The 16,632-nt window shown below is 38.4% G+C and overlaps 1 protein-coding gene across 1 annotated transcript in view; it reads right to left on the bottom strand.

Moving 5' to 3' along the window:
* Positions 1–436: 436 nt before the first annotated feature.
* DISP2 (dispatched RND transporter family member 2) overlaps positions 437–16,632 on the bottom strand; it is a gene marked incomplete at its 5' end in the record, with an annotated part of 31,838 nt that continues 15,642 nt past the window's right edge. Inside the window, 5 exons of the mRNA XM_081936446.1 lie at positions 437–4,408; positions 5,742–5,839; positions 11,394–11,512; positions 13,017–13,129; positions 14,294–14,417. Coding sequence (XP_081792572.1) covers positions 1,001–4,408; positions 5,742–5,839; positions 11,394–11,512; positions 13,017–13,129; positions 14,294–14,417 — 3,862 coding nt within the window. The 3' untranslated portion in view covers positions 437–1,000. The remainder of the gene's footprint in view (positions 4,409–5,741; positions 5,840–11,393; positions 11,513–13,016; positions 13,130–14,293; positions 14,418–16,632) is intronic.

Here is a 16,632-nt window from a genome sequence, read left to right as displayed (position 1 = left end):
AAAGAGTTTAATCATATTTCCAGGTTAGAAATAAATTATACTCTTAACATTTACTTTTAAAGAGTACTAATAATTATTTGAAAAATTACCAAGAGATATTTTTTCTGTCCCTATGTGAATATAATTTCTTGATGAGATTTGCATAATTCATAGAAAGTGATTCAGTTAAAACGTTTCTGTCACATCAACAATATACAAGATCTTAATGACTCAACACCAAATGCTCCAAGGTATAAAGTTCCCCTCTATTGTTCGGTAGCTACTAAGTCATTATTTCTGTGATCCCTGGGACTCTCTGCTGCTTCCAAAATATTGCAAAACATCTTATACCAGAGATGGTTACAAACAACTCTTTCTTGATTAAGCTTAAGCAGGATTCTCTTCCTCTTCCTCCTCCTCCTCCTCCTCCTCCTCCTCCTCCTCCTCCTCCTCCTCCTCCTCCTCCTCCTCCTCCTCCTCCTCCTCCTCCTCTTCTTCTTCTTCTTCTTCTTCTTCTTCTCCTCCTCCTCCATTCAATCGTATTGGCTTCTAAGAGTCTCCCTGGACAAGTCCCTGCAGTTTTCTCAGCAAGGTTTTTCGGAGGTGGTTTGCCATTGCCTCCTTCCTACGACTGAGAGAATGTGACTGGCCCAAGGTCATCCAGCTGGCTTTGTGCCTAAGGCAGGACTAGAACTCCTGGTCTTCCAATTTCTAGTGTGATGCCTTAACCACTAGAGAAAACCAGCCCTCTTTAACAAGGATAACTGAATATAATCAACACCGACTGACACTGACTACAAGGGTAGGCAGTTGATTAGCTGACACTGCATTAAAATGTCCTTCTGATCTACTTCAAATTGGCTGGCTTAGTGTTTTTTTTAAAGTGTTTTCTTCACTTCTGCAATAATGCACTTCATTTTCATGCTGAAAAAGGAAGGGTTTCAAATCTGCTATTTCAGCCGAACATTTATTTTTCCATGCCCGTGAAATAGCAGTTGTTCTGCTTTGAGATTTTTCACCCTCAGTATCCAGAGTTTTGCACCCCAGACCGTTTGATCCAAACATCAGGCATATCAGGTTTGCTGTTTGGTAGAACAACTGGATCCACGCCTCCTAATCCTCCTAATCGTGTTCTTCTCAAGCCATTGTTTTGCTGGGATGCTGATGCAGAGGTGTCAAAGACAGTCTCTCTTAGGTCCAGCCTCAAGGTGTCTCTCTTTCCATTCAGGTGACCTCTCTGAGTGGAACAGCAAGAATCAACTACATCTAAATGATCTGGACAGGAGCTGGCTGATTCCACAATTTTTATGCTGGGTTCAAAATCACTGAGAGAGGTCTCGCTGGAGATATTCTGAACACTAAAAGAGCTACCAGTGGAATAAAGGCATCTGTGAAGATCATACAGTTCAGCTTCTGGCAGGTTACTGTTTTCTGAGGTATAATCTGATTTTTGTTGATTGGCATTGCTGGAATAATGAGATTCATTTAGCAGTCTGTCATCTATTGTGCTGGCTGACTGGGAATGTTCCCAGGCTTTCGGATCATATTTTTGGCACCTGCACGCACTGCAGAGCTCACCTTGATGGTTTTCTGCTTCTATTCCTGAGTTACTTCCAGGCTTGTAAGGAGAAGATGTTTGCAAGGCAGGGCACTGACAAAGAGATATATGGCATCCCTCAGTTTGTTCTAGCTTCTGTCTGTCTCTCTCAAAGGATGAGTGAAGCTCCATTCTAGGGCACCGGTTGTCCTGGAGCTGAATATCTTCAGATAAGACAGATGGACGATTGGACAGTTTGCTTGTGGAAGTGCTATTGTCAAAGCTGTCACTGAGTTTCCGGGCCAAAGGCTGGAGTTCATACTGTTCATTTCCACCATTGGATTCCTGACCTTTTGCTAATCGGTTCTGTTTCTCATTTCCTCCACAAGTGAAAGTTCTGTTGGAGGAGTTAGGGCTCTCGGAGTAGTCCTTCAAAATATGAATACACGGCCAAAGAATCTGTCCACAATTCTTATTTGGACCAAAGAAGCAGCACAGAGATTGGAAGAAGAATGTGGCAAAGCCACAGCTGATACATTTGATCATCATCATAAAAATCCCTAACTTCCTGTATGCCAGCACAGTGGCAGGTAACATAATCACACCTGCGGAAAACAAAGCTGAAGTTCCCATGATGGTGGCACAGCTCATCTGTTTCAGAGAAAAGGCTACTCGGCTCAGGCGGTCACAGTGGGAACACAAGTGGTAGGCAATGCAGTAGTTCACCGTGAAGTCGACGGAGAGGCCCACTGCTGCTGAAATGAAGAGGGACTCCATAGCATTCAGCTGCCATTCCAGAAGAACCAAAAGTCCAACAGTTACCAGAGCAGTACCTGCTACAGTGATAACAGAGAATGCAGTAAGAAGGACATTCCAAGTTGTGAGCAAGAGAACCACAAAACAGATGGCTAATGACAATCCCAGCACCACCATGGTGTCTGTGTCGATGCTGTGCTGGAGATTATAGAGCTCCAATTTACTGGTGAACCAACCATTTTGAAGCCCCATGGGGGCTACCTTTATCTCTTGTCTTATCCATAAGCCAACCTCATCATAAAAACGTTTCACCTTGCTGTAGTTGGAGCTATAGTAGTAATTGGTTTGAAACTCTAGCACCAGGGCAAGAAGATTGCCCTTCTCGTCGAATCGGAGACCAAAGTCTCGATCTGCAGCTTCTTCTCTGTTGTGCTCCATTATCATCATTTTGATGCAATGAAGAAAGACTTCTCTGCCATATGGGAAGGAGAAGTGGTTACAGCAGAGGTTGAAGCTGTGATCTCTCTTAGAGCACTGCCTGCTGTCCATCCACTGCTGAAATTCCTCCATGAAACAGACTGTGGATTTTTGTTCCACGTCAGCGTAGTAAAAAGTATGATTCTTGACATTTTGGCAGAATTGCAGCAGCCACCTTTGCGCTTCAGGGTTTTCAATGGTAAAGGCCGAGTCCTTCACCAGAGTGCCATTATTTTTAGGATTAAAGTGATCCCCATTGTCCACTGGGAGTACACCCCACACAATAGTGATAGGCATGTGCATGTCTTCTCGTTCTAACCTTTCAAACATGAACTCATTACAATATTCGGCATCATATCTCTCAAAGGGGTGATTTAACCTGAACACTTGTATAGATGACCTCTCCAAAGTTGGGAGCCTTAGTCGAGGATTTAGACAGGAAATATAGGCGCCACCTATAGCCAAGGCAGCAAACCAACAGATCCAGATATAACGGAATTTGATTACTCCACAAGGAAGAACTTTCTCAAATAATAATTTGGAAGTTTCATGCCATGTGGTCTGGATACTCTGGAGGAGATGATGGAAAGACAGAATGACCCTTTTGTGCCCAGTATTATTCCAGTAGTGTTCTGGTTTATAAACACACTTCCTTGCTATGAATCGCTCATACAGTACAACTGAAGCAGGGAGCCACGTCAACATAAATATCAAGTTCACCAAGACAGAAGTCCCCATGTAGATGGCAAAACAGCGGATGGCCGTAATGTAACTCATGTAGCTTGTGTAGAAAGCAGCACCGGTTGTCAGGCAAGATGCCATCACGAGGTAACCAAAATGATGCATGGTTGTTCTCACCCACTGCAACAGCCCTGCAGATGGGTTCTGGCTCTTGCTACGATTCCAGAGGTCAAAAAAGACCAAGGTATGGTTGGCACAAATACTGCTGAGAATGATCACTGCAGATAGGTTTGCAAAAGGGAAGTAGGAGAATTGAAAGGCCACCTTGTACAAGAAATACGAAATCATCAGGGTACCAAAGACAATCATTATGATGACAAAAGTGATAAAGACCGAGTGTAAATAACAAAATATACTTAGAAATATTGCCAGTATTGCCATGATTGGATACACGGTATCCAGGAAAAGGTAGTGCTGGAATAATTTCTGCTTAAGGCCCAAGTCCATCCCAATGATGGATGTGTAATTATCAAACAAGTCCCCTGACTCAAGATTATTTAGGTAGATTCCCAGCATGGAAGCTCCCTTCATGGTTGGCAAAAACAACAGGCTATATTTCAGAGTTGGCACTTGATATCCCACCGTCTGCAAGCTGAGAAAATCTCTGTCCACTAAGAAATGAAGGAGCTGGTAAACTGCGTGGAACCGAGTGCATTTCTCTGGGAGTTTAGAACACTGCACGTGTTTGTCTCTTTCAGTCTTGAAACCAACGCACGAAGGTACAAGAATGCCTTTATGGTAGTCAGGGGCACAAGAACGTAGGAGGCTCAGGGTGTGGGAAACATCCGCCTGGGTAATATCGAAGCAAGATGATCGGTTGTGTAGGGCAGCAATATAGTTCCCAAGAGACCAGCTCGGACAGCATTCGTTGGCTTCGGTACGTTGACACAGGTTCCCAAACTGTGGGTGTGAACGGATCTGGAAAACGGCCAAAAGGAAAATAATGCATTAGGTTTTTCTGTGTCTCTCATTCTTTTCTTCTTTTATTTTTTCCCAATATCCTCATTTTCTGTCACTCGGTGGCTTTGTTGGGCTGATGACAACATGAAATCAAATAATCTTGAGGTTGGCAACTGGAAATCAGTGTGCAAAAACTGTGAAAAGATTATTTGACGACAATAAGAGGACAGTGAGTTGGAACTAATCATCATCTTTTGCTGCATAACATAAACATTAAGACAAATGATGATGATGATGATATGACAGCCAAAAATGTGTTTATTCTCTGAGTTAAGAAAGGTAATCACTTCAGCCTTTACTCCATAAGCTAATTACCTTTTATACTAGATACATAAGCCATCCAGAGTCGCTTTATCAGGGAGATGGACAGCATATACATTTCATTGATAATAATATGCAGTTTGTAGTGTCAAACGTAATAATACTGTAATAGGATTTTTAAAAAAAATTATCAAGCATTTTAATGAAGTGGACATTTTCAGATTCTCTTAACTTTTCATCAAGCATAAGATAACATAAGATTTGATACCTAAATGCCATAGTTTCACAAAGCATAAATATACTTTCATTTTGAAATTACCCCAATACAGATCTTTCACTTTAAAAACATCCAATAATCAAAGGGTTAACTTTCTTGCCCTTTGTCTTCTTTTCTTTTTCCTGGCCTTTTTTTTTGTATTTTACCCTCTTCTGATTTTTAGAGCCACAAGCTTTTACAATGAAACATTTAGACAGAAAGACAGACAGATCTTCTTTAACCTGTTTCTTTTAATGTAATAATTATTTGATAATAGATATTTCCCAGATTCAGAATGGCTACTCCTTTTATCTTATTTCGAAATGAAATTCAAAATAATATTTTCCTTTCCCTTGCCCTCTTCTCCCATAGGTAGGAATGAGTTGTGGCATTAGTCTGAGATTATTAAAGAAGATGGTTAATTCAACTACAACTACTGAGTTTGGTCCCTACAATAGAAATTTATTTATTTATTTATTGTTTATTCGACTGCCCAATTCCAGTGAACTAAACTAGATTACTTCTATAGTACATTTTTACTATAATATTCTTATCTTTTCCCCTTTCAATCCCCCCCCCCCCAAATCTGTTTTGATCAACCAAAAAAAGAGTTTTTTCGTTATATTTTGTTGTTCATTCCATATTGGAGGATGCTGGATTCTCATTCCTTTGTGTGCACATAAATGATCTCAGAATTACATAAGCTATTTAGAAGTGAGAAAGTGGAATCTCTCACTTTAGGGAAATGTGTCGATTCCTCAAAACACTACAAACCTTGCTCTGTTCCATTTGACACATGGATTGTATCGCTTGCAAATTCCACAAGCTCCCAGCTGTTGTAGACATGAAAACCAGCTGAGAATAATTCTTTCCTAAAAGGAAAACAAAATACATGTAGTAACACAGGTGAAGAGACCAGACAAATTACTTGGAACAAGAATAGCAATAGTAATGATAAGGATGATGATGCTATATAGGCTCCTTTGATTGTCATTGCATAACTTCTCTTTTGTGAACAATTAATTTAAGAAGAAACTTTATTATGAAACACTCTTTACCTCCCTTAAGAATTGAACATCGTATTGATTTTTTATTATTATGTTGCTTGCACAGTCAGACAGATGTTTAGTCTGGATTTTGCATTTTTGTCTACCTAGTGAATCCTTCCCAAGGACCTGGATAGATAGATGTTGATGCTTAATAATATTAAAGGTATTGTTGTAGGATGTATGTTATTCCAAGTAAAGCTGTCTTTTGCAATTGACTGGTGGTGCTTTTGTCAATGTTGATAGTGTTCAACTGGTGCTCCAGATGTTTTGGAATGGCATCAAAGGCATCTATTACTAAGGGTAGTATCATAGTATCTTTGCTTTCTTTTGCCATGTTCTCTTTATTATGTTGGTTGGAAATTCATCCAGATGTTTAGAATGGATCTGGCATTTTTATCAGGACTGTTGGATAAGTATCCAGAACCAGAAGTTGCAGGACTGCAGGAAGAAAAGTTGTTGACTTATTACTACCTGTATTATGCTGGTCACACAATCAGCCAGATGTTTGGCTGGGTTTGCATTTTGATATCCACATATCAAGTCCTTCCTAAGGACCTAGGATAAGCAGATGTTGTTATTTGATGGTGTTAAAAGTATCCTTGCAGAATGTAAGCTGTTCCAAGGGAAGCTGCCTTCACAACTGAATGATGGTGATTCTGTCAATGCTGGTGCTCCAGATATTTTGGAAGTGCACCCAAGATGCCAATTAATATTGATACTATTTTTGCTTTCTTTTGCCACAGGCATTCTACTTCTATTCTCAGCTTTTTTTAAGTTGTGATTTTCTTCAGTTCTTTCTCTTCTATTCTCTTGTCTCCAACTACTGCAATGTTCACTATGCAGACTTTCTTTCTTTCTTTCTTTCTTTCTTTCTTTCTTTCTTTCTTTCTTTCTTTCTTTCTTTCTTTCTTTCTTTCTTTCTTTCTTTCTTTCTTTCTTTCTTTCTTTCTTTCTTTCTTACCAGAGGTCGTTTGCTCCTGGTTTGGCCCCGATCGGGAGAACCGGTAGTGGCGGTGGCAGGAGGCTCCGCCCACGCATCCTGATGCGTGAGCACGAACAAACCGGGAGCGCCAGGATTTGCAACTCACCTCTGTTTCTTACTAACAGTTGTTAAGTCTGGGTTTTATGTGGCAAATGCTTGTCTAGTTGTATTCTAAAATCCCAGATCACTTTAGCTCCTTCGTTTTCTATTACTTTTGTCTATTTTATGTTCCCAGCACTACTTGCTTGCAGGCAAAGGTTACTTCTTTCAAATATTCCAATGCACCATTGTCGCTACTTTGTCATGCCATTGTTTGTAGTCAGTCTGTGTGACTTTTCTGCAGTAGCTAATCAGGCGATCCACTATTTTTTCAGCTTCTTTTCCTGAGACTATACTGTATTTGCTTTTTGTTGCCCAATTCTGGCTTTGTATGCATTTGTTCTTAAAGCCTTGATCCTGTGCAACCAGAATTATTATTGTTACACACAACAATATGTTTGTTGATCCAAGCAATGTTTCCTTTTGCTTTTGACAGATGGAAAACTTGTTAATGGATACATTTTCTGAGCACGGTCCAAGATTCTGTGATGTGGTATGCAGTGTGCCAATATTATTATTGTTGTTGTTGTTTGCATAGTCAGCCAGATGTTTAGACTGGATTTGGCATTTTTATCCACCTAATGGTCTTTCCGATAAACCTGGGATGATGATGATGATAATGACAATGATTAAAGCTTGGGTTTTAATGCTTGCTGCCTAGTTCATTGCCAAAAACAGGAAAAAAGATTCTATAGTATATTTAATATTAAAAAAAGAACTCTCCACAGCTTTTCCAAAGTTGAACAATGACTAGAACTGTTAGACTTTATCAGTAGAGAGTATTGTTTTCAAAAGAAGAACCTGTTTTAATGTTGTGGAGACTCTAGAAAGAGTGCAGAGAAGAGCAACAAAGATGATTAGGGTACTGGAGGCTAAAACATATGAAGAATGGGTGCAGGAACTGGGTATGTCTAGTTTAATGAAAAGAAGGACTAGGGGAGACATGATAGCAGTGTTCCAATATCTCAGGGGTTGCCACAAAGAAGAGGGAGTCAAACTATTCTCCAAGGCACCTGAGGATAGAACAAGGAGCAATGGGTGGAAACTACGTAATCAAGGAGAGAAGCAACTAAGGAGAAATTTCCGGACAGTTAGAACAATTAATCAGTGGAACAACTTGCCTCCAGAGGTTTTGAATGCTCCAACACTGGAAGTTTTTAACAAAGAGATTGGACAACCATTTGTCTGAAGTGGTCTAGGGTTTCCTGCCTAAGCAGAAACTAGGACTAGAAGACCTCCAAGGCCCCTTCCAACTCTGTTATTCTGTTAATGTAGCATTATTGATGTAAATTTGTTCTTAGAAGGCAATGACTCAGAGTTGATTCATATTCGAAATATAAAGTATGATCAGTGTTCCTGCCTCTATTGATATTATTTATTTCTTGTTTTTTTAAATTAAATTTCATTTTTTATTCAGCTACCAGAACGTCTAGAGGAGTGTATATAATGGAGAAAGAGACACTCTTAAATCTAGTTGTATTTCTTGTTCAGAATATGTCCTATTGCTTGCTTCCTGGCATTCATTTTCCTAGGTAGCTGTTAGATATTATATCTATTTCAATTGATCACAATGAATGATGAAACCAGGGCATATTGTGTTCCTGTACACCTTTAATTATAAGTAAATCACCTTGATGTTGGTAAGATTTATTTCCACCCAGACATGCATATAATTGAATGCATATGAGAGAAGTACATCTAAAAAAACCTTGGTACCTTGACATTAATAATAAGTGAATTATACATTCTACATCCAAATCAGAAGGAAGCTTTGGAATGAGATCCTACTGTTCTGCCGCAGGATGTTTTGAGAACAGCAGTGTTAGCAATCTGAGCAAATTAAAATGAGAAACATTTGGAAATGTTATCATGGAAATTTCCATGGCAGCCAACCAGCCATTCTCTCATCTGGGATACATTATTCCATTTCCTAGCGTATTCATATGGAATCATGCAGAGAATTTTGTGCTCACTGCATGCCTTCATTCATAACTGAGCTGTTTTAAAAGGATTTTTATTGTTATGGTTCCTTAGAGTTTTCGAGGTCCTCTTAAATAAGCGGATGCTTCCTCATTTTTCCTCCAGTACATTAGCTACTGAGGACCTAAATGAATTGTTGCTAGATAATGGTGGTTGGAACGGCGATCATGTTGTGGAAAAATAATGAAATAGTCTCATGTAAATTAGGTTAGGTTTTTACATTTTAAAATAATGATGTTTTTAATCAGAATAGTCTAGCATGCACATATGAACCTCCTGTGTCTTCAGAAATGTGGATTTACAGGTGGTTGTTACATATAAGTTGGGTTGACAAAATCAGAAATGAGGAGGTGATAAGCTGCCTGAGAAAGCCAAAGGAAATCATAAAAAAATGAAAGTTAGAATATTTTGGACATGTGATGTGACACCCAGAAAAATACACCATACTTCACTTAATCCTCCAAGGAAAGATTGAAGGCAAATGAGATCCAGACACAAGAAGAACATCGTGGCTTCAAAATCTAAGGGACTGGTTTAGATAAAACTTAATAGCACTTTTTCCTGCAGCTGTTGATAAAAATAGGATCGCCAACATCATCGCCAACGTCCGATGACAGATGTGGCACAAGAAGAAGAGTGTCTTCAGCAAAAACTTTATGTGTCATTGATGACATACAATTCAGAATCTGAAGTATGTGTGCAATGAGTATCTTACATTGTTGAAATGGGTTGGTATCAAAGTAAAGTTCCTGCTTTTAAACAAGATCACAAATGCACTTATATCTAGTTTTAGAGGTGCTGGTTGAGGGGTCTCATGTCCAAGAAGACCCCGAAGGCAAGAAATAATAGCAGACCACTGGGCCTGGAGGCATCAATGGTTTATTGCTAAATTATTGATATGTTACCTTTTGGGATGTACAATCAGTCCACAGGGAGAGCCGTAGGCCCCATCCATAATAATTGTAGTAACTCATCAACTTTAAGAACCCAAACATTTATCTGCTCTTTGTGTTTCCAGGAATTATTGATTTTAATGGCAGCAGCAGAGGAAGTAATTATCTGCTAGGCAAAAGGAGGCAAATTCAGTGACAGGCAAGTAATGTGTGGGAGATAGTAATGGGTAACTGGGTAGGACAGGAGATAGTGGGCAAATAATCCAGGGAAACTAGCAGTGGAGATGTTTTGTGGAAAGTCTGTAAAAGCCTGTAAACGTGAAGTGCAGTTGAAAAGAATTTTATTAACACTATAACTATTTTTTTAACTAAGGAAAAGACAAGATATGGATACCTCTTCTGTATGCATGCAAATGCTTCCCAGCTCCTTGTAAATTAGAAAATAGTAATGTATGTTTGGTTTTATATCTATATTTAAATGCATTTATACAAGATAAACATTATTGGAAGGGTATATAAAAGTCTTGGGCAGCTCCTTGCATTAAATAAACGAACTCCATTCTTTTCTTTTCATAGTTTGGATGCCCAATTTACAAAAAGATTATTTGGGTGCATCACCAGGAAACACCCCCCCCAATATCCTTTCGAGAGTCTACCCTGTTTCCCCCAAATAAGACCTCCCTGGATAATAAGCCCTCCCCTAAAATATTTAAATGCAAGTGCAGCTGGTCCCCGCCATTTCCTGGGGGTGTGTGCATGCACCCCACATGCACCTGCCATCCACGCGGAATGGCCTAATAGAAACCGCTATCACAAATCCTAGCTACTGCACCCCTTCTCTTAGTGGCAGCCACAAAAAGAGCGGCAGGCCCAAAGACGCTAGAGACAGATCTTCTAGCCCTCTCTGGATCAGCTGATCCACGGGCCATGGGCCAAAATTAAGGGGCCTCCTGCACCTCAAAAATAATAAAACCTCCCCAAAAATAAGCCCAAGCGCTTATTTTGGGAGTGAAAAGAAAATAAGACCCTGTCTTATTTTCAGGGAAACATGGTAGTTTTACCATTCTCCTTTTTTCCTATTTGCTATCAATCCAGAATGCAAAGTAAATTGGTTTTCATTTCAAAAAGACAAGTTACTGTTAAATATTAGGGGGGGGATTAATAAAGAGGAAGAATTCAATAGTAGAACTGGTTCCCGAGGGAGGTGTTAAGCTCTCCTTCACAGAATGTGTTTAAACAGAGAATTATCAGCCACCTGTTGGGAATGCTTTACCTTGAATTTCTATATAGACTAGTAGTTTGTTTATGTGTGTTAACATAGTGGCCAAAATGACATCTTTCATTGCTAGGATTATTTTATTAAGTAAAATGTTGCCATTCTTGCTGTTTTGTATTGTGAAGTCTCATTTCATATTAATCTTACCTGGAGGACTACAGAAGAAGTCATCTTTTTCATAGTCTGGCTCCACCATCCTCCTTATTCTTGCTTCTCGTTCTCCTTGTAAAGCTCTCTGCCCTTTGTTGATGCCCAGATCTCCAAAGCTAACAAAAGAAATAAGGCTATCTTTAGGAAATTCTGTAACTGAGTATTGTTCTGTATCAGCTCAACTGATTGACATAATTTCATTACACAGAGATTGAAGATAATGCTTTCCTATTTTGATTCCAATGATATCCTTGATTTGGAATAAATAGATGCATAGATTGCCATTTTATTATCTTATTTTTATTTCAATTAATTAATTTCAGGGTATATTTAGGGGCAACAATTCTCTCTTAGAAAACACTGAATGTATAGTTATAGTTTCCAGCACAATCAACATAAAAATTACTTCTATCATGCAGCAAAGTCCTTTAGAGTGGGAAGAAAAGCTCCCCTTTAATTGGACTCCATTACTAGTGGGCATTTTAATTCTAATCTAATTAAAAAAAGAAATGCTGAGCCTTTTTGGCGACATGCTCAATTCTTGGTTAATGTTTGTTGTCTTTCATGCCTTAACTAAAATAAAAATGAATATGGAACTACATGCTACATCTGGAGTGTGGAAATGTCATGTATTTATATATATTGATGGCGCTATGAAAATGACATTAGAGAAATTATCTATTTGGAATTTATATTCCATTTTTGATAGCTGAATATATGAGGATTATTATCCAGTAATGTGATAGAAAATGTTTGATAAGCATTGGCTTTTCTGATATTTGAGCATCTGTTTTGCAAATGGGACCAGTACTTTTAGGAATTGGGAACATCAAGAACTGGCTACCACAGGGATGCTCATTCATAAATGGTTGTCATGATAGATGTGGGGCATCATAAAATACCTCTTTGACAAAAAGGCATAACTAAAAATTAATAAATGAATACCTATTAAAAGAGAGTTCTGTGCCTTAAAATACTAAGTCAGACTTTAAACACACCATTGTCTCTCATTGAGAATGTTATTTCTTGCCACACATTCAGCATATTGGAGCCATACTCAACAGAGTCATTTCTCTCTTTCAGGATTCAACACCGTCTTAATAATAAGCTTCTCACAATTACATACTTTCTTGTATGCAGGTATGGAGCCTAGAAACTTCAAGTATTTTAAAGATGGCACCCACCAGAAATTCTAGCTGGTTAGTGTTTTTAAATTACAAGTTCCATTTGACAGAGGAAAACTATTTGTGGGCTCAATGGTGCCTACAAATAGCAACCCCTTACGCTTATATTAAAAATGTGTGATCCTTAATCCATGCTTCCTGAAGCCATCATCATCATCAACAATATATATTTTTCACCTGGCCCTCAAAGAATGCCATTCATGTCTTCCAAACTACAGAATCCTACCCACCCACCCCCAATAAGGTCTGCATTCCTTTAATGGCCACAGAATTCTCAAGCAATAATCTTAAGACTGTTGAAGCAGGGTGCAAAAAAATAATTCATAGAGAAGGGGTGGGAGGGAACACCTTTTTCTCATTATTTTAATGCATGTCATTATTTTATTGCCACTGGAATAATAACAACAATAATAATAGAAATAACAATAATAGCAACCTGTTGTCAATGAAGGGAGAAAGGGAAAGCATCTTTTTATAGCCTGTTTGGCTTTTCATATTCTTCCAAACTGTGAGCTTTCTGCCAATCTCCGTGTCTCGTGGTTCAAAACCCTATTTATAATGAAGAAGATTTTAAAAAAACATTAAAAACATGATATTATATCAGCTACAACAGGTATTTTGGTACATGTCCAATCTTGTTTTTTAAAATACGTACAGCCTTATGATCCCAAAGAAAAATTAGAACAGGTCTGTTTCATTCTAATCAAGATTTTCAGAGTGTCTTTCGATGTTCTTGTTATCATTCAGTTTTGAATAATCTCAAATTCTTTCATTTCAGACCATTTAAGTTTCATTTCAGACCATGTACTCTAATTCATTCAGGTGGGCCTTAGGCAAGAACAATCTACAGAGGGTAGGCTTCAAAACAGGCAAGGTGGCAGTCATGATGGCACAATCCAAGCCAGGTGGGATCATTTTATGTGGATAGATATGAGAGACTTACACTGGGCTGCCTAACTTCCATATTGTCTGTTTTGATACCTTTTGTAATATGTGAATGAGTCCACTTCCTTGTTTTGACTATATTTTTATGTTGATGCTGCCTTGTAAGGAATCTTTAAGAATCTTGTTCACTAAATATATAACGGAGCCCATTCACATTCTAGAAAAGCCTGCAATTTATCCCAGAATGTATAAAGGACAAATTATTTAATGGTTTCTAACCATCTAAAAGGGCAGAATTTAAAAAAAGGACTTTAAAGGTTAATCTGTAGCTTTTATTTGCAAGCATTCTCACTGGTACCCTATAGGAAGAGGAAAAAAGTGTATGAAGTAGCTAACAATAAACAAAAAGTTAAGCGTTTTGAATCTAGTTCAGTATTAATTAGTCTGACTAAAAGCCTTCAAACATACTTTCAATTCTATCTGGCAATTGAGTTTAGCTTCTTTATATACAAAGCACCAAACTATGTGGCCCTTCCCTTAACATTTTAAGTTAGGGATTCTTAAAGCATTCAAAATTCATTAAAATCAAGTTTCTGGGAAAGTATGACAAAATGCAGTTATCATCCTGAGATTTGCTTCTGCATGCTACTGGGTGGAGAGCAGATAGCAAACTTTTAAAGTAAGCACCCTCAAACAGTATTCCTCCAAAAGACTAATATCCCCACCATCTCCCAGTTCTGTGAAAACATAGTTCAGTTGTAGTCTGGGGAGCATCCAATTGGGCATGGCTCTTTGAAATCCCAAGTTATGTAATCAGTATGAACTTACCCACATGGGTTCAGAAAAATCTGGCACATTTCCTACTAGTAGGCCCACCAAAGTACAGATCAACACAGTCACCGAACAGAACACTAAGACAGCAATTGGCCACTCAGCGATCACTTGGGATAAACTAAGAAAGAAGCAATAAAATAAAATAAAAACTCAAGCAACTGCTTTTTCTTTCTTTTTCTATTCCATTTGATTTGATTTGACGATCTGTCACAAGACAGAAAAGTAAATAGGCAAAACAAATAGATGGTTTTAAAAATAATCTAGAGGTGTAATTTAATGACATCTCTGCAAAGGGAGTAGATGGTGCTATTGCTCGTAGTTGCCTCCTCACACAAGTATCTTTTTACTGAACAAGTGTTATAATCCCCATAGGATGAGGGCTATATTGTAGCATGCTGGGGTCCAGTTGATCAAGGAAGATTGTACCAAGCTGTCATGCAAAATGCAATTGTGTCCAATCGTCCAAAGGCAAAGAAGCAAAAACTATTGTGAGAACATAACCTAATCTCTCGCGTTTCTTTGATATAGTCTTTTACCAAATTTGGGGAACATTCTTATTTTGTTTTAAAGGGTTCACAGACAGGTGGTTCTTTTCCCTGCATCTGATCAAAATTGTTGGCATCTCCTGCCCACTACATAAACTCAGAACAGAAGATCTCTATTAGGTCAGGCCAGAAGCCATTTCTCCCAGTACTTTCCCACACAATAGTCAATCAGTTGTCTTCAGGTACCTCAAATGGACAATAGTGGAGATTGGCATCTAGTTACAATTTATGATGTATTGAAATTCTATGAGATTTATTTTTGTTTTTGTTTACACTATTCCAACATTCCACACACTTATATTTTGAAGTAAGATTGTTTGATATTTGTTTTTCTTTTTTCCTGAAATATAAGTACTGGTGTAGTCCTTCATCCTCACATTACATTTTAGTAATGGATGCCTTACCATGATAAATAAACAATGCCATTAATTTGAAGTTAAACCATGTAAAATACAAAGCATGTCTCATTTCATGCAGTGAATCATTATATCCAGGTAAGTATCTGCAGAATGCTGTAAGAAAAAGCCACCATGTGGCTATGGTGGTTTAATTGAAGCTCCATCTGGTTTTTATGGGAGTTGTGATGGACAGGAAAAACATGTGGAGCTTTTGACACAACATCATGGCTGCCATCTTCATTTTTATTTTATTTTTTTGCTATAATACTCTGAAGATACTGGGAAATATTCAGGAGAATATTCAGAAAATCCCTGTTTATAGAATAGAGATGTCAGCCCTCAGGCTGCCATCCAGGGGGACCCTGCCCATCACCATGCCCACCATGCAACTCTGCCACATTGATGTTGCCTCTCTGATGTTGAGTGAGCCTGTAGCTGCATGTGGCTCTTCTACCCGGGTGCAACTGCCTCCTCTGATGTAACTCTTTGCTCAGATGTGGCTAACCAGGAAAGAGGCTATGATGACACTGAGTGGGGGTGTGGCTGGAGGTGTGGGTCGTGGTGATTGGTGATGGTGGGTGGGTGTCATGTGGGTGGAGTTTTGGGTGGAGCTGGTTGGGGTAATGGTATATATATGGGTGATGGTGTTAACTTGGTTAGAACTGACTTGGATTTGATTACCTTTGTATTATTGTCATTTAGTGCTGGTATCATGTAGTTTGTTAGATAGAGATAAAAGTTTTTCACCAAACAAACTGAATCTCTGTTTGTATGCAACGTGAACGCTGGAACATGACAGATACATTTTTGGGGTCAGAAATTCTCTGCTAAGCCTTCGTATTCAACAATCATAGCATAACAATTTTGCCACTTTTGACTTTGGGCAGGTATACTGGACTGCATCTTCCAAACGTCCTAGCACAGACTGGGATTACTAGTTACATGGATGGGAAAGTCTGAAGCATAAGAAATTGTATTTTAATAAATCTAGTATAACTCAAGCCTGAATGTAAGAAAATGCAACAAAACAGTGAAAGGAAATGTATTAAAAGAAAACCAAACAAGGTCAGCTAGTAAATATGTCAGTAACGTACAGTATGTGTGCTGAATCTCGACTCTTTAAACAAAAAAATGTGAAGCATTAATAAAGCCAATTCCAAGCTAAATACTGTAAATAAGTAATGATTACACGATGAAGAATGACTAGATATATTGTGTAATCATACTTCTGATTTACCTGCTTGTGGATACAATAAGGTTTTTTTTAACATGGGCCTAATTTTTGCAGTCTTATCTGCTTTAGTTAGAATAAACTGGAAAAAAAAACCAAACACATGTAACTCAGCCAATGCAAGGTGACTGTATGACTACTCTCCCATTTCCAAACTCT

The sequence above is a fragment of the Natrix helvetica genome (assembly GCF_964273705.1).
Source record: "Natrix helvetica genome assembly, chromosome: 1".
In the NCBI taxonomy this organism is placed as follows: domain Eukaryota; kingdom Metazoa; phylum Chordata; class Lepidosauria; order Squamata; family Natricidae; genus Natrix; species Natrix helvetica.
The sequence above is the reverse complement of the archived record's forward strand: the minus strand, read 5'-3'. Positions and strand labels throughout refer to the sequence as shown.